The 21148-nt window shown below is 52.5% G+C and overlaps 1 protein-coding gene across 1 annotated transcript in view; it reads left to right on the top strand.

Moving 5' to 3' along the window:
- SGSM1 (small G protein signaling modulator 1) overlaps nucleotides 1-21148 on the top strand; it is a 41807-nt gene that overhangs the window by 105 nt on the left and 20554 nt on the right. The window contains exons 2-3 of the mRNA XM_082491659.1: nucleotides 62-105; nucleotides 12797-12872. Of these exons, the coding sequence (XP_082347785.1) occupies nucleotides 62-105; nucleotides 12797-12872 (120 nt within the window). The remainder of the gene's footprint in view (nucleotides 1-61; nucleotides 106-12796; nucleotides 12873-21148) is intronic.

Consider the following 21148-nt stretch of genomic DNA (forward strand, 5'->3'; position numbering starts at 1 on the left):
GGACCGGGACCGGGACCGGGATTGGGCCGCACTAACGGGCCTCTCCCCCTTCTCCCCACAGAGGCGGAGACCCGGCAGCGGCTGCTGCGCACCGTCAAGAAGGAGGTGGGTGCGGGACCGCGGCGGCGGCCTCCGCGGGAGAAGCCTCGGCCCCTATCACGGCTCGGGGACCCCCCGGTGATGGGCGTCTGCGGCGGGACCCTCCCCGGAGAGGGGAGCCCCGGCCCCGGGCTCGCCGCCCGCAGCATCCCGCTGGCTCCTGCCGGTGCCACTGCAGCGGATTTAACAGTCCCCCCCCAAAAAAACCCATCCCCCCAACCCCGATCAGGACAAGGGGTGGCAGCGTGAGGCCGCCCCCGCGGCGGGGGCTGCAGCTGCCCGGTTCCTGGGGAGGTGGAGGAGCATCATCCCCGCAGCACCGCCGGATTTTGGCACCCCGGGTGTCCTCTGTCTTTTGAAAATTGGCTTTTGCTGTTGGCAGAGCGGCTCTCGCAAGTTGGGGCTTTCCACAGGAGGGGGGGGGGGGGGGAGGGAGGAAAGGGGGTGACTCCCGGTGCTGGCGGCCTTGGGAGCGGGGATGGGATGGAGCCCTCCTTTCGCAGGGCGAGGGGCAGCCGGCTGGTGGAGAGCCCGGCGCGGACGGGGTTGTGCACCGCAGCCAGCCAAGAAAATGGGGAATGTGCCCGGGAGTGTTAGTGTGGCCAGTGCGATGCCATGGTGGTTTACATCTGCCTCCTCTGGTCTCGCTTCTTGAGCATCTTTCACTCTCTGTTAGTTTATACTGCTTTTTTATGCTAAGCTTCCTCAAGCTCCCGCTCTCCCTGTAGAGTTTAGTGTTTATAATGCGCGTAGCGGTAACGCAGTGAGCTGAGGGTAGATGTAGACGGGGAGCTGAGAGTCCCACGGCTCTGCTACGTAGTTGGTGTGTTGCTTGTGTGTGGCAGTGGGCGGCATGGGCCCCGTCTGAGCCACCCGTCCGTGGCCGCTGAGTCTGAAGCGGCTAAATGTCGTGGGACCCGCTGCAGGGGAACCCGGACTTGCTCTGCCGTGTGGTGGAGCGCTGGATGGCCAGGAGCTGTTGTCATTTCCTGCCTGCGGTCTGTCCCCACAGGTCACCTCTCCTGGGATTTTGGAGGGTGTGATGTGTGATGTTTTGTTTTCTGGTCTTACAAGCGTCTTGATAACCAGCTTACGGGCTATGGGAAGTGGAACGTCCCTGCTGGGATCGCTGCCCCAAGTAGGGTGAACAAGACCCATGGGCGGTAGGTCTGGGGAGGGTGACAGCGCAGTGCGTTTGACTGTTCATCCAGGCCACTTCCCACCTTTAATTCTGTGCCGGGTGTGGTGGTAAGGAATACTACTTGTTGCCTTGGCAACAGCTATTAAACCAGAAAAAGGGTATGACATTTATTTAGCATCCTGGATAAAGCTGACATCTCATTATTACTGTCTGTCTGCCACGACTCCTGAGTGGAGAGAGACAAAACAGCAGACTACGACTCGACTGCCGCTGCAGGATGGGAGGCGAGGATTGCCCATCAGTGTGCTGGTTAAACCACTCAGCTGGCAGACGGGAGCTTCCTTCTGGAGACCGCTGTGGCCTCCGCAAGCTGTCACTACACGTGAGCATCTTCCACGCTGGCATTCAGTACCGGCCTCCTCTCCCTTTGCTCTTCCTCTGGGGGCTGCGTGCTCGAAGAAAGTGCAGCTTGTGCCTAGGGCGGGAGAGCTGAGGGTTGTGACGTGCCCTTCTGCTGGCTTTTTGGTAAAATAAACGTATTGTAGGAGGGTTTGGTGAATGCAAGTAAAGGTTGAAGGAGAGAGGTGATGCACGGGGAAAGCCCTTCTGCCCTGGTGAAGTGCCACGTGCCGATGCATCACGATGCCGTGATGCGGGTGCTGGACACAGCCTGGTACCCCTCCAGCAGCGCTTTAGCGAGGGCACTGTTGACGCAGAGCAGAGATTTTTTTTTTTTATGGTGGTCTCATTGCTCTGGGCTCTGCCTCGGGACGTCTGTGTGGATGCGGGGGGGTTGCACGTTCCTTCGGGATTCTCCCAGCTCGGTGCCTGCTGGAAGCAGCGAGACCCGGCAGGGGCTTTGGTCCAGTGAGGTGGGGCTGTTTGTGCGCAGCCGCGCAGGTGGGTGAGTTCTGTGTCAGACCCCTGTTCTGCACCCTCTCCGCCTGTGTTTTGCTCAGTTAGGATTAAAAAAACCACCTGGGGCAACATGATCCCAGAGGTGATGTAGCTCATTATTTAGCAGCATCCCTGAAGCCGGGAACTGGTGGGGTGTTCTTTTGCCTGTTGCTCCCTGCTCATTAGGCCCATTTTGCTTTTGTTTTTTCTTCCTCTTCTAGACTGACTTCAGGATAAGTCAGGAGCTTGTGCAGACTCCAAGGAGTGGTAGAAAGGACCAACTGCAGAAATCTCCTTCCCCCCTCCCCCCCAGAATTTTTACCTTTCACAAAACTGCATATTCTCATTTTATTAAACCATGTCTGGTTTTGCTTCAGCCGTGGCTCTGTGTGATCTGCTGCCGTCCTCAAGTGCAGGTGACCTCCACCGTGACTGACTTGGGACAGCCATGGATCATACTTGGGAAGCCACACAACATCTGTCCTCCTAGTGCGATAGCTGGAGGAATAAAATATTGTGAAGACGAGGTCTGCTTAGACAAGGTAGATAAACAGTAAATCAAAATTACCAAAAGCACCACAATGAGCAAATGGACTTCAATATTTGGTTGATGCCATTGTTAATACATTTTTATTTTTAGTAAGGTTTGCAGGTTGAATATCAGCTATCACGATCTCCCCCTGCCAAATGGTTATAATAAATCCAACTAATCCCGAAAGCTGCAAAATTGACTATTTGTCAGCAGACTGCAATGGAAGGAGTGGAAATAAGACTTTCTGAGGAATCCTGTTTCCTGTTATGCAGGATAAGAAGCATAACCAAATCCTCTCTGATTTTTTTTTGAGCTTTTATCAGGTGGAATGAGGCTTCTTTAAAAACTCAGAGCCTGAAATACCCAGGTTTAAAAGGGTGTTGAATTCTCAACTAAAAATATTCTTCTTGCAACCCATACTCTTCCCTTTCTTTTGCAATTTTCATTTTTAATAGAGGCAAATCCTGTAGTGTGTTTTTGACTGCCTCCAGGTAATTGCCTTGCATACAAAAATAGGTGGGGAAGCAGGTGTCACCCGGGAAATACAGGCTGTGCTACGCCGTGCCTGGAAAATGAGTTGTGCGAAAAGCTGAATGGAATATGAAAGTAAACAGTTGCCTTGCTGATTATTCTGCAACGACTTAGTTTATGTTTAACTTGCCATTCAGCAGGTAGCTTTAAGTCTTTTACTCATCAATAACTGCTGGGTCTGTATCGAACATTTTGCTGCTTGTTCTGAGAATTTTTTTTAAAAACTGTTATTGATTGACCACAACCTGCTTGCTTGCTGCTGTCCTGCGGTCTTCTATCGGCTATATTGTTTATTTTTTAATAGCTTGGATGGTTGTCACTGCTCAGCTGTTGACTAATTCCATCATCTTATATCATAGGGACAACAGTCAGTCTCTCTTCCTCCCACCCTGTAAATGAGGTGCCCCCGCTACGCAGCCATATTGTCTGGTTCGTGGCTAAGTAACGCAGAGTGACTGGTAAGAGCAATATTTTTGCAGCTTGGGTTTGTTTTTCTGGAGCGTGTCTGTACGCCTGCGGTTCCAAAATATCAGATTGCGGGTGTCAATGCCAGCTATTTCATTCTGGATTGGTAGAAAATTGTAAATTAATTTAGTGTTATTAGGATTTGAAAAATTAATGTTGATAGCTTTAAATGTTCTCAAGGCCAATTTAAAAAAAAAAAAAAAGGCCTTTGTGTAGCTGTCAAAACTGTTCAGGCAAAATGAAGATGAGGATGATAAGCTGCAGATTTGTAATGAAAGCTGCTGTTTGCAGAGGGACCGTCTGATGTCTCTCAAGCACCCAGGTCAGCCTTTTTCAAATGTTCCTATATCAAAAGTAAACAGATGGCTTTAATGCAGCATTTCTCGATTGCCTGCATCGATCTCTTCTGAAGAGAGTATTACTAATCGCTGGGGACCATTTTCTCTCCTTTTGAAGATAAAAGCAGGGGTGTGCAGAAGTGCTCTCATCCTCCAGAAACCCCTGGCTGCATCTTTCATACCCAGAAGAGGTTTCGTGCCGCTTCCGTCCTTCATCTTCCTTCTCAGTGTTCGGGGAGACGAGAGCTCTGTGCCAGAGGAGCACTCCTTCCTCCCCACCCAGCTTCTCCTCTCTGCTGCCAAAATGTCATCCTCCTCCCCTTGTGGCGTCCTGGCTGTTGCCATGGAAATACCTGTTTTCGAACAGATTCAGGACTTCAAAGCAATTCGGGGCTGGAGTTGCACCTGGTTTCAGTGCAAATAGTGTCAGTCTTTGCCGTGTTTGCTAATTGAATCCAAAACGCTTGTCACTGTAACGTTTTGCACCGTGGGAAACAGCAGCTTTGTGGTGTGATGGGTGCAGAACAAAACAGGGTAAAGCTTTGAGATCAGGCGTTGAAAACAGAGAAATGACTAAAGTTTTTCTTGAAATGTTGCAGCATCTTTATTGAGCGTCTTACAGCGAGCAGTACCAGCAGTGCCAACAGATGGCATGGAAATTTGCGTTTGACAAGCACAACAGGAATAGAATCAGCTATAACATGATCTTACGTGATCTTAAATTAGCGTTGCATGTATGGATTTTTGGCCAAAAGTTGTTGCCCTGTGAAGAAAGTCTGATGCAAAATACTGTCAGCAAATACACGTAACTAGGATCATCCCTGTTTCCCCCAGGGTACAATATTGCATTATAGACCCTTCCATTTAATGTCTTTTTGATTTCTTTCCCAGCAAACTGTCCAAATATTCAGAGTTTATATGCATTAACACCTTCTTCCTCCTTAACCTCCCAAGGAAACTCAGCCCGGTTCCCAAACGTGAACACACATGGTTCCTGGGGAAGGTCTGCTGGCTGCCCTGGAAATCCCACGCGTGTCACATGGGTGGTACCCCAGCTGCAGAAGGTGCTATGTTTTATTTAGTAAGCGGGGATAAATAATTAAATAAGACTTTTAGAAAAGCCAAAGGTCTCAGTGGGTAGGATTGCGATCAATGTTTCTGTGGCAGCAAGAATATGGAGCTGTCGAACGGCACGTGAAGGGTCTGGTGCCGTTCGAGCTGTCCCCGTGCTGTCCCCCTGCGGTGCGAGGGGGCTGTGTTCCCCGTCGCTCCAGCGAAACGGCTGGTGGGTATAAATGGTGCAGGTACTCTGAAGCTGGCAGCATTTTAACTGATTGGAGCACAATTAATTGGAATTATTTAATGGTCAGGTAGTAAAGTCTTAGGTAAGTGGCAAGAGCTCGGCTGCAACTTGTGATGGTGCTGGAAAGGTCTGTGTGGCACCTGCTTTTGGAATAATCAGGGTGTTTGTTGCTGGAAAGGTAAGAAACTGCATCTCGCAACACTGAGTTTGATGGTACGAATTTTATAAACAAGTCTGCTAAAAGAGGATGTTGTAGCTTTGTCGGCTAAAGCAAAAAGGCTATAGCCAGACATTTCGTTTTCAAATGAGAAGATACGTCTGCTTCGTGAGAGATGTTGGGCTGAGAAGTTCCGCTTTAGCTGAAAAGGTGACTTTTAGCTGCAGTGCAGGCGGTGTGACTGGAGGTACTGGTTTTTATATCCACCATCCCCAGTGCCCTGTGCATCTGCTTCACCAAGTGATCCTTTAGCATTTTATAATACCTGAGAAGTGATACTACGGTACATGGACACGTCTTACACGGTGTGTGTGAAACTGTTTCCTGTCGAGCTTAACCAGAGCTTATTCCTGGAAAGAGACCCTGATTCGGAGAAGCAATTAAACAAATGCTCAGAGTACATCAAGGAGTGCCCACGTGGACTCGTTGCACCAAAACTAACATGTAAAATGGGATTTTTAAGTGCTAGAATTAACTTCCAAATACATAATCAAAGCAACACTTAAAGACTGCAATGAGAATGGGAAGACACCAGCTCATAAAAGAATTTGAAAAGCGAACATACAAAAGCAAACCAAGTTTAAAGCCTGTATCATCAATGTGGAGCTTGTTTTGTTGGTTTTTTTTTGGTTTAGTTTTGGGGCTTTTTTTTAACATGTAGAAGAGCAGATTAAACAAGTTCATGGAAAGGAAATGCACTGAGGTTTAGTGAGGAGACTTGAACGACCAGCGGCACCCGCAAGACGGGGTCTGCGAAACAGGCCCGTATCTGGGAGCATCACCACAGCCGTATTGCACGGAGTTCGCTATTCTACAGCCCTTTTGGCAAAGTGACCGAGCTCCACCTCGAAACAGGACTGGGAAAAGGATCAAGCTGGGGGCTCCGTTTCCATCTGGCTTGCTATAAACAATTCCAGAGTTACCAGCGTGGCCAAATATATGGGAGATGCTGTGCTTTAATACAAATTGCCTTAATAACCAGCGAAAGGCTTTGCAAGAAGCACAGCAGGGAAAATTGTGACCATAAACATCACTGAATAATAAAGGTTGTAGGGTGACTTGCCTGAGAAAAACCAGCCAGGTAAAGCAGAGTTGTGAGTCAATATTGCCTTAGACTAATTAAACCCAGAGATATTGGTTGGCTCCTGATCTCTGCACCTCAGTGGTTATTGTAACTGCTGTAATATTTGGCTTGCTCCGCCAATGTAAATGACAGCTGGGACTGGGTACGGTTATGAAACTCTGTTATGGGAAAATTGGACTTGGAGGTGAAGCGTAACCCTGGGAATTTTGCAGCAGAGAGATGTAAGCCTTCATCCCTCGTAGGGGTCTGGGGGCTGTTGGGTGGGTAAGGTTCTGTTTTCATTGGGTTTTGAAGGGGGGGGAGGGCAAAAAGAAGCTTGTCAAACAAAATTTTAATAGCAGTGTTTGAGCTGGGATGGAGCTGGCCGGCCCAGGGGAACCGAAGGAGAGGCTGAGACCTCTGGGACCAGGAGCCTCACTGGAGGTACGGGGGTGCAAGCTCAAATCCCTGGTCTGAAGCGGGTGTGCTGGGATTGCTGACTCTCCTGGTGAATGCCATGACCCAAGGAGTCTTCTCAGTGCCTGTGGCTCTTCGATCCGGCTTTGGAGACAGGGCGAGGAGGAATAAAAATTGTTTTCCTTGTAATTCAGGCATGTATAGGAAGCAAAGAAAGGCTAGCTCACTTGTTCACGCACAGGTCAGTGATTCAGATGGTAATGTCGAGACTAGCCTGTCTTCCGTTGTATTTTTGGAACTACAATTAATGCTGTTGAGTTTGTGTGGGCGCCTTGTTGTGGGGTGTCCCTGTGACCCTGCTCTCCCGGACCAGGCGGTGACTGTCCCGTGCTCACAGCTGGAGCCAGGAGGAGGGGTTCTTTGCTGTGGAATACTTTGTGATATTCCTCTCGAGTTTACCTACAGCTAGATTATTAGTTGCTGTTTTAATTTCCTTTCTAATAAAAGAGGAGCAAACATCTCATTTTCCTTAGACTGGCTTTGGATGAAGAGTGGGCAGCTTCATTTGTTGAGATTGTTCTGCCTACAATATGGGAATTAGCATTAAAATGCCGGAATGCAGCACATTCAGTGGCTGTTCAAGTCTTCTCTCTGGAGTGAGCCAGACGTGGGTTAGCTGGCGTTCTCCGTCCCCGCAGTGTCACAAACCCGCTGCGCTTTCAGGAGGGGATCCAGGAGCACGGCGGCAGATGGCTGCTGCGGCGTTTGTCATCCCAACCGGCTGTGGGGAGTCCGGGTGGGGGAGTCCGTCGGGATCTGCGGACAACAGCACAGGAAACCTGTCAAGAGTTTTGGGGTTCTCTGGGTCAGAGCTGTCCTACAGACACCAGCCATGTCCACTTATGGGCAAGTGTAAGATTGTTTTGTTTGAAATTTTTCTCAGTATAACACTCATTTTCTGTTAGGAGACTGTATTTATCTGCCTGGCCCTACCTGCTGGGGCTTTCTGTTTATTGTACGGCTGCTCCCGGTCTGCGCTAGCCCTTCGTGTCGGGTGAGTGCCCTTGTGGCAATGCCCTTTCCACTTCTATCTCTTTAGATACCTTTGACTTCTTTTGTTTAGTGTGATAACCTCAATCAATACAGTGCATATTTTTTTTTTTCTTTTAAGGAGTAATTTTCCACTAAACTGCATCTCTTGGAAGGGTGTTTTTTTTGTGTTCCTTGAGAGCGCAGGTGGTTTGTGCTGTGCTGGCACCGAGATGGGCGGTGAGAGCCCGACCCCGCTGTGCTGGTTGCTCCGCCGGCAGCGAGTGACCATCTGGTCCCTGCCCCTCCGACGGCCGTCCTGCGGTAGGTGTGACTGCGGGCGCTGCGGCGGAGCAGTGAGACGACGGCGTGCGTGAAAGGTGGCTGACAAATATTTGAATATACTGCTTTAATTTGAATATGCTCCTGATTTTAATCAGAAGCTGGTAACGAACGGGGGGCATTGATTCCCAAGTGTATTTCAGGGGGTTTAAAATACGGATTCTCGGTTTACGCTTGTGGGTGATTCAGAGAGGGCCTGAGTTCCCTGGTGGCTCCTGATCACAATGTTGCAGAAGAAGTTTTGCATCCTGAGAACTGATGACCTGATTGGAGTTTTAAAATCCCCAGGTTTGGGGTTTTTTTAAGCAGTATCTGCTGTGGTTAGCAGCATGGCCCCACGAGCAGTTGTATCCCTTCAAGGGAGGCAGGAACAAGCCCCCGGGACCGCGAGCAGACTGCTGTGGTCATGAGGGTTCATTTTATATCCCTGTGCTCATCGTTTTCTGGTAGATGAGATGGATATGTGAGGGAGGAGTGCCCAGGACCCGCCGACAGAGGAGGCTCAGCCCAGCCAGGTGAGGGCCATGGGCCATCTGGGCGAAGGCAGCTCAACCTGCAGGGAGAGCCGAATTTTGGGGATTCCCTGAAGGCCCCAAGGGGTGCGTCGCTGGGCCTCTGCCAGGGCTGCAACGAGGGGGTGATCAGTGGTGGTTCTTGGGCCGATCAGGGTTTCTGAAGGAGGGGTTGGCATGTCTTTGTGGGACACTTGTAATGTCAGGTGGAGGAAAAGGAGGAACTCTGTTCGGGTGTGCGCCGGGCCACTGGTTGCTGGTGGATGAGAGGTGTGTGCATCCTGTCTCTGGTTCACCACTGCAGCCACGGTCAAGGGATACCTCTTGCTATAATGACAGGCTGAGAGTTGGGGGTGTTCAGCCTGGAGAAGAGAAGGCTCCAGGGAGACCTCAGAGCCTCTTCCAGTCCCTAAAGGGGCTCCAGGAGAGCCGGGGAGGAACTTTTTCCAAGGACATGGAGTGATGGGATGAGGGGGAATGGCTTCAAACTGGAAAAAGGGAGATTTAGATGAGATATTAGGAAGAAATTGTTCCCTGTGTGGGCGGTGGGCCCCTGGCGCAGGGTGCCCCGAGGAGCTGTGGCTGCCCCATCCCTGGAGGTGTTCAAGGCCGGGTTGGATGGGGCTGGGAGCAACCTGGGCTGGGGGGGGTGTCCCTGCCCAGGGCAGGGGGTGGCACTGGATGATCTTCAAGGTCCCTTCCCACCCAAACCATTCTCTGATTCTATGATAATGCAGCAAATGGAACAGAGGGACTTCTTTCCTGTTGCTGGGACTTGCTCTGTCCCTCTTCCTGTTTCACAGTGTTCCTTCTGTTGTTGAAGTTTAAAATAAAGCAGTGCTGGAGCCAGGAAGCCTGAGCGAGGATCGCAGCTCTCCCCTTCCGCGGTGCTCAGCACTGTGGGCAAAACTGTGCGTCGGGCGTAATGAAATGAAGGGCTTGCGAACCTCCCCTGGCCTTGCCTCGCCAGAAGGTGCCCTGAGAAGGGACAGCTGCATTTTTTTTGCCACTTGCCACAATAAAACGCTGAGGCAGAGGGTCTCTGGAAGCCAAGCCCTCCCTTCCTGGGATGTTCCTGCAGCTGCAGTCGCTGCTCCAAGCACAGAGTTGGGACGTGGGAGTTGCAGGAGCTGTGCTGTGCCTAGGGGAATTTCCCAGTGCTCTGAGCCACCGCTGGTCCCGAGGTCCACATCTCGGTGACATTCCCTGCTGCGAGTTCCTGACTCACTGTCAGCTCATCTGAGCTGCCGGGATGCGGGTGGAATCACTGTGCAGGTCCTGCCCCCCCTGGGTTCACAGGCGGGCTCTGTTCGTCACCCAGCACGTCGAGCAGAGCGGCACAGGGAGCCGACCTGATTGCTTTGACATGCAGGGAGATCCTTTTGGCTTTAGATGTGACTTTTTTCTTAATCCACATTCTTAACAGGATTTCCTTTACTGAGCTGTGCATAACTGACCTTGATTATGTCTTGCAAAGGAGTTTACTTCTCAAAATGATGCCTTTGAAGGTCTCTCATACATGCGAGGTTTGCTTGGCCGAGTCTTGACCTGCTGTTTTTTCCTCTTCCCTGTGCCTTCAGAGAGAACATCTTGATAAGCAGAGCCTCTCTCACGCCCACATCTCTGCACTGTGAGCCCTTTCCCCTGCGTTCTCTGAAACCAAAGAGCAAAAAGCAAGATGTTGCAGAGGTGCTAGAAGATGAGATCTGGGCACGCTGGCAGCTCTGTATTTAAAAGGCAAAACGCTTAGGAACTGAACATTTAAGGAGCAAACATCCAGCTGGACTTTTGCTGATTTCAGCAGGATTAGGGAGGGTGACAGCTGGGGATGGAAGTCACCGCTGCGCTGAGCGGGGTAGGGCAGGCTGGCTCTAAGAGGCACGGCACCTTGGGAGCCGGGGTCTGCCTGGAAGGGCGTTCGCACCAGAGCTGTGGGGTGTTGGGGGGACCGGCAGAGGGATGGCAGAACCTGTGGTCTGCTGGTACGAGCTGGCAGGGCTTAGCTGGTGAGGCTGTGGTGGGCATGGTGTGATCTGGATGGAGGGCGGTTCATGGGGCCATCGGTCTGGGGCTGCCACCTTCATTAATAACACTGACTCCTCCAGTGCTTTCTGAGATGGGCTCAAACCTTCCTGAGCACTAAACTCCTCACCTCTTGTGTGCAGGTCCTGCGTCCTGCTGAGGTGTGGGGGCAAACGGAGATGACGTTGTTTGAGAGCCGGGGCAGCTCTCAGACCTGCTCTGTGTTCCCTGGCAGTGCTTTGGCCCTGATTGCGGGATCATATTCCCCCACATCATCCAGCTTTAAGGGCATTTCATGCCCTGAAAATCAGAGCTCCCCCAGCTGTATTCCCCCAGCCTGCGGGCACTGGGAGAAGTCATTTCTGTCTAGAGTGTGAGGTTGCTTGAGGTGCCCAGAACCGTTACTGTTTAGCAGCGGTGTGTGTTTTGGTGTTCGCTTCAATGTCCTCCTTGTGGAGAATAACTGAGTCCAGCAGACCAGCAAGGAAGCTGCCAGGAGCAGTGGGAGACACAGAGGGAGGACAACATGCTTCCAACAGGAGACGTTGAATAGCCTGCACCAGAACCTCATCCACCATAGGAATTCACGGCGCTCTAAAAAATCCTCTCCTTTGACAGCGACTCAAGTTTGTAACCTGCAGTTCCTGCATAGAGTTGGAACAAAGCTTGGTCTAGCCCCGTTTTCTAGCTCTAAAATACCGAGGAAAGAACGCAGGCTGCGTGGGAGAGTGGTCTGGAGAGCTGAGGGTTGGTTCAGGCGCATCTGTTGAGGCTGCGGGCACTGCGGGAAGCGCGCTGCGTTGGAAGGGCGAGGGTGAGCCCTGCAGGATAACCCTGTTCTCTTTGGGCTGCTACAGCTGAGCCACAGGGAACCCATCTCGCGGCAGCGTGTTGTACCTGCTGGCTCTGAGGGCATGTGTGACAGACAGCTTTAAGGCACGACGAGTTCATTAGCACCTACAGGGTGACCTTGCCGTATCTCCCAAACGGGTCTGTGTTCTAGGAAAGGGATGTCCTCAGCGGGAAGGGGAGAGCTGGGCAGTGTCAGTGCTGGCGGGGACAGGTCCTAGTGGAAGAGCACCAGTGCTGGGGGTACTTGGGTTTCTTGCTCTGATAGTCCTTGGCTCCTCAGGCTCCTCTGAGCTACTGGTGGGGAGTAGCCAGGGAGTCCTGGGGGCTTCTCCGAGGCTAGAGTCTGCAGCCTGCTTACCTGGCAGGTCTAACCTCCCATCTCGTGTCTGCAAAAATTATGCTCCTGATTTATGTGGGTTCCTATTTGTTTTCTTCCCATAATTGTGCCCCTGATGTGCAACCTACACGACAGCTTCCTTTTGATTAATTGCACTGAAATGAGTGCCAGTAACGTGTCACGAGCAGTACAGACTCAGCAGCTGGAGGGCAGCGCTGATTGCATCGCTATGCAAATAGCATTTCTGGTCACATTTGGTGCCAGGTGATCATTGACTTTGGCATTGATGGATAGGTACAGTCATTTGGGACAGCTAAGTCACATGAAATTTGTCAGAGTCCTATAAAATGAAAGACCATAACAATACTGTAAAAGCATTGAAGATAAGATTCGGTTACCTTTATTAAGATGTCTTTTATCTGAATGCTGCTTCATTCCTCCAGTTAATTTTCTGTTCATAATTTTCCTGCTTTGAAGTTTCTCAAAAACAAACCATCCCTTTTTTATTACCTGACTTTGAAATAGCTGGTGATGCTCCATGAGACCTCTTGTGCCGTTAGGGGCGATTAGAGAGCAGAGGAGGTTTCCTTACAGACACGAAGCAAGCAGAACATCTCATGCCCATGCCACTGCAGGTCTCCTCACTCTGATCCGTAGCTGAAATTCAGCATTTTCTCTAACTGGGCCTCTGTTCAACAGGTGAAGCAGATCATGGAGGAGGCGGTGACGAGGAAGTTTGTGCATGAGGACAGCAGCCACATCATCTCCTTCTGTGGTGAGTCTCTGGTGGCGGGATGTTGACGTGAACTGGGGGCTGGAGCACCCTCTTCACGTTGGGCTTTCCCTGCCGGATGCTGGGGCTGCGGGATGCAGCATTCCTGGGAGCACGCTCCAGCTCTGGGGTGTTGTGCTGGGGCTGGGGAGGTGCTTAGTACCAGAGGATGAGTTGTTCTGGCAGCGATCTGAGTCCCCAGGGCCTTCGCTCTGGGCTTAAAATATATTGAGATGTGTCAAAAGAGGGAGGGATGTTGGCAGTGTATACAGTCACTTAAGAAATACTAGAAATAATAGTTGGGGTTTTTTAATTCCCTTGATTCAACAGAGAGTCTGTTAAGTCCAAATACTTCTTCGCTATTATGGAATGGGAATTCATGGAAGGGAGTCTTCAGTCTGCATGAGTGCAGGAGCAGAGAGGCTGGAGGCTGCTAAAGAATTTTAAATGGAGTTTGTGGAAGATCTCTTCTGATATTGTGCAGGATTCGGGCTTGTTTTCTGGCAGCTGTGCTCTTCACTTAACCTGCTTTTTTCACCTGTTTTTTTTTTTCTACTGGTGTGAGAATTTTATAATGTAGAAGTGTTTCAGAATGGATCCATCAAAATATTGACACAGTGTTTTTTAAAAACCTCCCTGAAGAGCTGTTGGCTTCTGTCTGTGATACTTGCTGGGGGGACTCTGGGCGAAGGCTGCAGAGCAGGAGAGGAGGAGTATTTGTATCCCAAAGGTGGTGTGGAGCAGGAGAGGGCAGCCTTGTTCCTGGTGGCACATGTCACGAGTTTGAGGCCAGGTCTCAGCATGCTGCCTGGTGCAGAGCTCTGATGGCCAGCACATCCCAGGAGGAGCATTTGGGGCAGCCTGCCCGCTCCCATGGGGCAGCACAGTTTGCAGCAGCCTAAACTGCGACTGCGATGTGGTAATGCACGGCACAGCTGGTGAGCTCGCTTGGCAGTGGTGCCCAGGCTCCTCTCGGCAACTGCTCGGGACTGGGAAAGGTTTCTGGGGGCTGGAGAAGGTTTCTGGGGGCTGGACCAGCCCACAGAGCAGTGCTAATGGTCCAACACATTGGTTCCCCATCTCTTCTCCGACAGATGAAAACATAATTTCTCCCTTTAATAAGATCACTGCTGATCATCAGAGGAGACTTTGCAATCAGGGTGGCAAAATTAGATTCTTCCGATTGTTTTGGCCTTTCTGTGCAGCTTTGGTCACCCATTCAAATGGGAGAATAAGCATCTGCCTTGGACATGGTTAATGCCCCGGGTACAGCAGCTTCTTCAGCAGCTTCAGTTGTCCACTCTGCCAAGCACTGCCAGGGTCAGCGTTTGCAAAAGTGGGGAGACCTGGCTGGTGGACTGGGGGGGTGTTTGAATTTCAAACCCAGGCAGAAACCAATTAGTCTGTTGGTAGCAGGGCAAGCAGTTCAGGCTGTGGGATGAGTGAGGTGGTTGTGGCCCAGGAGCCCTGGTGTGCAATCAGCCCCTTTGTGCTCGGTGCTGTGCGGATAAGAAAAGTCCTCAGCCCCTCGGGGGTGCAGGTGGGATGGAGCTGGAGCCAGATGGGGCCTTCAAGGAAACAAAGGGACAGCATTAATCAGGCACGTGAGCTGTGGTTTCTGTGCCTCGGCAGCCCTGTCAGTGTCAAGTGTTTACCCACTCACCCAGAGCTCGAGAACGTGCTTTGGCAAGGTGCCTGGTGCCCTCCATCTGCCTCTATCTTCTCACTAGCAGCTGTCTAAGAGATGGACACTGGTTTTGGGAGATATCAGTGACCACTATGGAAAAAGAATAAGTCCCCTGCTGTCCTCCAAACTGGCAGTAGGCTTGCACCACGGCGGTTTTCCCGGGTGCCTTTGTTTTGGAATCCGTTCGTAGCCTCCTCCCTTGGCAGTGTTATGTAGAGCAGCAGTCACCATTGCACAGGACTGCTCTGCCAGACTCCTGCCAGACACAGTGGTTCTCCCTCCAGGAGCTGCTCTTGGGGCCATGTGGATGCAAAAGCTGTTGCTGCTGGTCACTGACAGCACTGGGCAAATGGTGGAGGTAGTTTGCTGAAGGTGGCTTGCTGAGGACTAGTGATTGTGCTGTGTCTTACCCTGTTGGGCTTCCCTTCTTGCGTGTGTGAGGTGTGGATCCATCCACCAAAATCGGTGGAATTGCCCTCTCTGGGGTGTTTCCGGAGTTTTGCGAGACAAAGCTCATACGCTGGACTCCAGATGGAAGTGCTGAAGAGTTCCCTCTGCCCGCTGACTCCCAGGGCAGGATGTCTTTTTGTGGAGCGCAGCATCTGTCCCTGCCTGGACGGGGCTTTTGGGGAGTGCGGTGTGTGTGCCTGTGCGCCGGCAGAGCTCTGGCAAGGGTAGAGGTCCCATCTGCAGGTGGGTGCTGCCCTTCCTCCTGGCTCGGTCTGGTCTCACACGCTCACTGCCTGTGCCCTGCTGCTGAGAAAGCCGTGCCTCCCCGGCCGTTTAGGCTGCGGTGATCTCCTGCCGCGCTTGTGCTCGCCTGCTGCCCTCTCCGTTTCACGCATTTCTACTGAGAAGATGGACAGAAGAGGCATCGTCGCAGCTCTGCTGGAAGAAGCTATGCTCCCTCTCTGCCCACTCACCAATTTTGCAGCCCTGGCGCCTGTGCTATCCGCCACGTGCCGGCTCTCGCTGCTCCCGGCTGCCGCGGTAGTGTCTATGGCAACCCGCAGGGCGATGGCTGAGCAGGCGGGCTGCAGTGCCGGCGGCTGCACGGCCGGAGTCTGGGCCCAGCTCTGCCATGTAGTGGAGGTGACGTTGTGGGTTCCCATGGCCTGAGCCTTCCTAACAGCCACAGCCTTCCTCCTCGTCACGGTCCTGGAGGTCTGTGAGGAATCCCCACGGGCACGGCTGGGCAGAGCCTGGCCTCTGCAATATGCCTGGGTGCTCCTGGAGGAGATCTCAGGCACCTCCTTGGCCCTTGCTGCCGTGCAGTGGTGAACTCCTGAGACCAGTGGCCTTGCAGTTGCCTCTGCAAAGTGCTTAGATGGCAGAAACAACCTGTGTTCCTTTCTGCAGGGCACAGAGCTGCTGACAAACCTTCCCTGCTTTCTGCAAAGAAGCAGTGTTAAGGGAGGGAGGCTGTTGTGCCCTGCAAACGATACAGCTGAAAGGACCTTAGGAGAGGCTGTTACCAGCTGCCGGAAAAGCCACGTGCCGGTTTTATCTGTGGCTTGCTGTTTGCTGTCACCTCTCCTCCCCAGGTGACAGCTAGCCAGCCCTGTGGCCCCTGCTCAAAGCCCAGCATAGCTGCAAGGGGAGGCGTTGCTCCTGCCAACGGAGGAGCCTGGCTGCGCTGCTGCCGGGTGCCTGCTCGGCATGGCTACGGCCGGGGATTTGGGGCAGGGAGGTGGACCTCGCGGGGTCCTCGGCTGAGCAAGTTTCTTTAAAGGACAAAGCACTAAACTCCCCTGTTGTCCCGTGGCTCAGCCCTGGAATTGAAGCTGCCGGGGAACCTCTGTGTTGCTCAGCCCTGACACCACGAGCCCTGGCTTCCAGGTATGGGGGTGGCAACCCGTGCCCGTTCGGAGCCTGATCTGCTTGCTCTGCCCGTCGCTCTCAGCGGAGATGTTTGCTGAGTTAGAGTCAGCTGCGCTTCCAGCACGCCCAGGCTGGGGCCGTGCGGCTGCTGCTGAGCAAACGCTGCAGGCAGCCTGCGGAGGGGAAGCAGCGCTCCTCAATTTACAAATAGCTGAAGGGCAGCTTGCTAATTTGGAGGCTGGGAAGAAAATGACAGCAGTGATGACAACTAGCTTTTGAAGGAGTTGCTCCGAGAAGGCTCGTGCAGCACTGTCGCCGCTGAGTAAGGCTGTAGCATCCACAGACAGGCACAAAAAAGAAAGAGAAGGGAGTTGAGAGGTCTCCTTTTCTGCTTTGGAGAGCACGTAGGCTGCCGCCTTCCTTTACTCCGGTGCCCTCGCATGAAATACGTGCAGATGCTTGTTTCAGGCCCGTGTGCCTTTGTACGCTGTCGACCGAATGGCATCGAAAGAGCAGAACAGACTTCAAGGTGTGACTCATTCTCTGCTTTTCTGTGCAGCACGAGGCTTCGCAGCCTGCAATTATTTATAGCCTCCTGCGACACGGAGCTGAGGCATCCAGGCACGAAGGGCTCGTTGGTTCCTTCTGGCTTCTTAATGATGCTACTGCACTTTCACTGCCTTCTGGTGTCTACACCTTCTGGTCGGTCTGCTGTTGCGCTCTCGTTTGAATGGTATGTGCACCTTCCTTGGTGTTGTGGCTCTCTGTGAGCCGGGTGAGCTTATAAATAACCCCTTTCCCTGACAAGCAGAGCGTGCTGCCGGGCTGGCTCTGGGTAGGCAGAGCTGCCCTTTCCTCAGGGGCGAGCCGCCTTCCTCCCAGAGCCCTCCTCATGGAGCCCTCCTCGTCCTCCGTGTAGCCAGCGTACCGCAAACCCCTTCTGATGAAACCAGTGGTGTGGCAGGAAAGGGCAGCTGCCCTGTTTTTCCTGCAAGGGAAGGGTTTGAAGCCGACAAACACGAGTTGGCATCTGTCACGTTCACGCTGCCCTGGGAGGCTGATGGAGAGCCGGCAGCAGGGCTGGAGGCTGTGGGAGCCGAGGGGTTTGTTGTCCACATCAGTGCTAAGGCTGCCTTTATGCTCAACCCCTGCGTGGTTTGGATCGTGCCAGGCCACAGCGCACTCGGGTCCTCAGAAATATCTTTAGTCTTTTGCCAAGAATCAAAACTTCCACCTTACCTGCTGCACAGAGCCCCTGCGCTGTGCATCTCTGCTGTAGGTTATATCCGTAGGGATGGGGAGAATCTCTTCACAGTGTCTGTTTGCGGTGGTGATGGTAAGTTATGAAGTGGGCTCAAAAAATTGTAAAGTTAAAACAAACCTACCATTCCCCCTGCATTTAGCATAGACAAAGTGCTCTTAGTTGCTGTGCTCAAACCTCTGAGCCCTCGGGAGAGCACAGGGAGAGTTTTTCCTATGGAGACTGACCATTTCCCTGTAGTTTTGCCAGCAGGAGTAGTGCTTTGGAGAGGTTCAGGCTACGGTGATGAGGACAGATGCTGATGACCGCTCCATCTTGCTGGAGCGTGCTGGGAGGCTTTTCACCAGTCTGGGTTTTCTCCCACGTGCTGTTCCCTAGCTGGCAGGGAGGTGTGATGTGCTGGCCGTAACGTGAGCAAAGCAGTCTGCTGCTCTCCTGCGCGAGCATGAGTGCTCTCACTCGTCTGCTGGAAATTCAGAGTGGAACCAATGGCACATTGCACCGTGCCCGGCAGCTCCGGCGCCCAGCTGCACCAGATGAGTGCTGGAGCCCGGCCAGGCTGCCACGCGCGGTGGAGGTAGAGGCCACCTCCGAAGAGCTGGAGATGGCTGCTTGAGAACAGGAAAATCCCCAAAAATACAAATTGAAGGAGGGGGTAACGGTGTCCGGCCCAGTGCTGGCAGCAGGCAGTGGGGCTGAAGTTCAGCTCCATCAGTAGAGAGCTGATGTTGGTGGTGTGGTCCCACAGACACCTCACCCTCGGTTCAGTCCTGGTGGAGAAGGGAAACCTCCCCAGGTTTTGAAGGTGCTGCTGTGATTTGCTGTATGTCAGCATAACCTTACATTCCATAAACAAAACTGTGATTTTTATGCTTGCAATTCATTTCCAGCTGGCTCCTGAACTCACTTGACTGGGGTTGACGACTGCTGCTCCGCCGCAGGAGCTCAGACCTGCCTGAGCTTTCCGGAGGTGCCTGCTCCATGGCTGGGTACTCTGAAATGGGCACGACTGGGTGCAGTCTCAGGCATGTGGAGTTGTTTGTGCCCGTCCCTCGTATTTCAGGCGTGAAGCACAGAACAGAGGAATGAAGGGGTGTGCAATGGGGTGATTTCAGTGTGTGTTGAGGAAGAGGTGAGTCGTCTAGCATTTGGTCCCAAAGCCACGAAGCCATCTGGTCTTACTTTGCAGCTGCAAATTGTCCTCTGGGACTGGTAGGAAGACCCATCCGTGCGTGGGCTGTGCTATTTGTAGCGTGTCTGGGCTTCAGGAGAGTTTGTGCAGGGCTTGTTTAAAAAATACGTATCCATCCAGCGGCTCTGAATGGCTGGGTTTGGGTGAGCAGGACTTGGCTGCCCCAAATGTGTTGCTTTTCTGCTGTTAGCACAGGACGTGTCTCGCAGCACCTCAGATGCTGCGCGCCAGCTCTGCCTGCTCAGCGGTGAACTCGGGCATGGCACTAAGCGGGGCAGAGATAACGAGAGCATCTCTCAGCCCGAGGAGCTGATGGTGATGGGTCTGCATGAAATGTCTTTTTAAATGTCTCCATAGAGTTGTTCAGCTGTAGGAAAAAATGTCTTTCCAAGCGAGAGGCGAATCGGCATCTGCTGGGCTGCTGCAGGGGCGGCTCAGCGTGGCTGGCTCTGCGGCGTCGCGTTCCTGGGGAAGGAGGGGTGCCGGTGTGCCAGAAAGCTTGCTGTCAGACCCAGATCGATCGCCTGCAGAACTGTGGGTCTGTGTAATTTTCCAGTGCTTTGATCAGCCTGTTTAATAAGTCTGTGTTTGACACTACACATCCATCCTGAGTCCTCCCAGGGGACTCCGGCAAACAGCTTGCCAGTGGAGCCTGTACGTGTGCGTGTCTTTCTGTGGAGTCATCACCGTCTCCCATCGCCAGCGGAGTCGGCTCCCCGGGCTCGCCGTGTGCCCGGGCAGGGAGCCTGGCAGGAGAGGGCAGGCGGTCGGTGCTTTCTGGGCGCTCGCTGTGCTTTGGGGAGCGCCTGACGCTGCCTTTCGGCAGAGCCCCATGCAGGGAGTTAAGCGAAGCTCTGCACAGGGACTTTACTGCCGAGTACCAGCTGCAAGGAGCCAACCGAGTCACCATGAGCTGGGAGGATCTCCCAAGCCAGACTGAGCCACTGGTGTTGCCTGTGAGTTATCCCCAGGTTCTCTATTGCCTTTAGTTTTTTGGTGAAAACGTTTGTGTGAAGACTGAGATTTTTGTGTGAAAAAAATGCCCCATTTCCTCTGCTGCTTTAGAAATCCTCAGCGTGCCTGTCTCTCGCTCCCGACCTTTCTCCTTCTTGCTTGGACCATCCCAGCACAGGGGACCAGCGGGTGCAATCTCTTATTCCAGCCTTACTCATCCCTCAGACTGGGCCGAAGGGAAAACTTCTGTGAGTTGTTTGGTTTCTCTACAATCCTCAAGAAACCTGCGAGGAGCGTGTCAGCCTGTTTGTCTGCAGAGCAAAGCAATTATCCTGCCTGGAGAAGATGCAGTGCTCTTGCTTGTTAGTTGTTTCATGTCTGATGAGGACATTTTCCTGAAGGCCAGGTGGGAACGTTCTCTGCCTTAAAATATGTTGTCTGAGAAGTTCTGCATGCTATCCTTCCATCTAGCCCGTTGATTAAAGATGGTGGCTGGACTGATGAGCACACTGGGGAGAAAGGGGAGAGACTCGTGCGCCGAGCTTGCAGAAGGACCCAAGTCTGGTGCGCTGTTGGCAGTGCCCTCCCCAATGACACTGCAAAAGCCTGCTCTCTGTCCCAGGCTTGGCTGGGGTGCTGGCCCCATAGACAAACTGGTCACCTGAAGTAGTTTCAGACCCCGTTAGCCAGGGGAGCAGCGCCACGTGCATCACTGTGCGGCATACGGCCACACTTAACTTCCAGCTGTTAAACCACGGATAAACTGTTTACTCCCAGAGGCTTAACCTGAGTGACTCTGTGTGAGCAGGCTCTTAGCAGCTCCTGATCTATGTGATTACTGCCACACCATGAGCCAGTTGCTCCTCTGCTGGGAAAATCACCCCTCCGGTAACAGCGATCGTGCTGGTACAGCCCTGGAAGCGGGATCGCGGGCTCCGTGCATGCTGAGATTTCCCAGCGTTGGCATCAATTGGTTTGCATTCAGGATATCATGTAGTGGAGCCGGATCCTGGTGTTTTCGGAACAAAGGGCTGTGAGCACAGTGGTCCAAATCCTTTCTCCTGCTCTGTTCTATGAATGACCAAAAAGTGCTCTGAGGAATCCTAATGCAGGCTGCGTGCTGGGCACGGCAGCACAGACTGCTCACTGGTGGTGGCACAGAGATACCACCTCTGTGGGGCGAAAGCTGCACGTTCCTATTTCATCGCTAATCTAGTGGTGCTCTTTAGGCTGTTGGTTGGTCCGAGAAGTGAGTCCAAGACAAGTTATTCTGCCTGACTAGTGGTGACTCCTAGGTGATTTCAGGAAGGCTCTGGATCTACTTTAACAGCACAAGTTAACTCTCCATTGAAGTACTTTGCCCA

The sequence above is a fragment of the Vanellus vanellus genome (assembly GCF_965231255.1).
Source record: "Vanellus vanellus genome assembly, chromosome: 16".
Lineage (NCBI taxonomy): Eukaryota > Metazoa > Chordata > Aves > Charadriiformes > Charadriidae > Vanellus > Vanellus vanellus.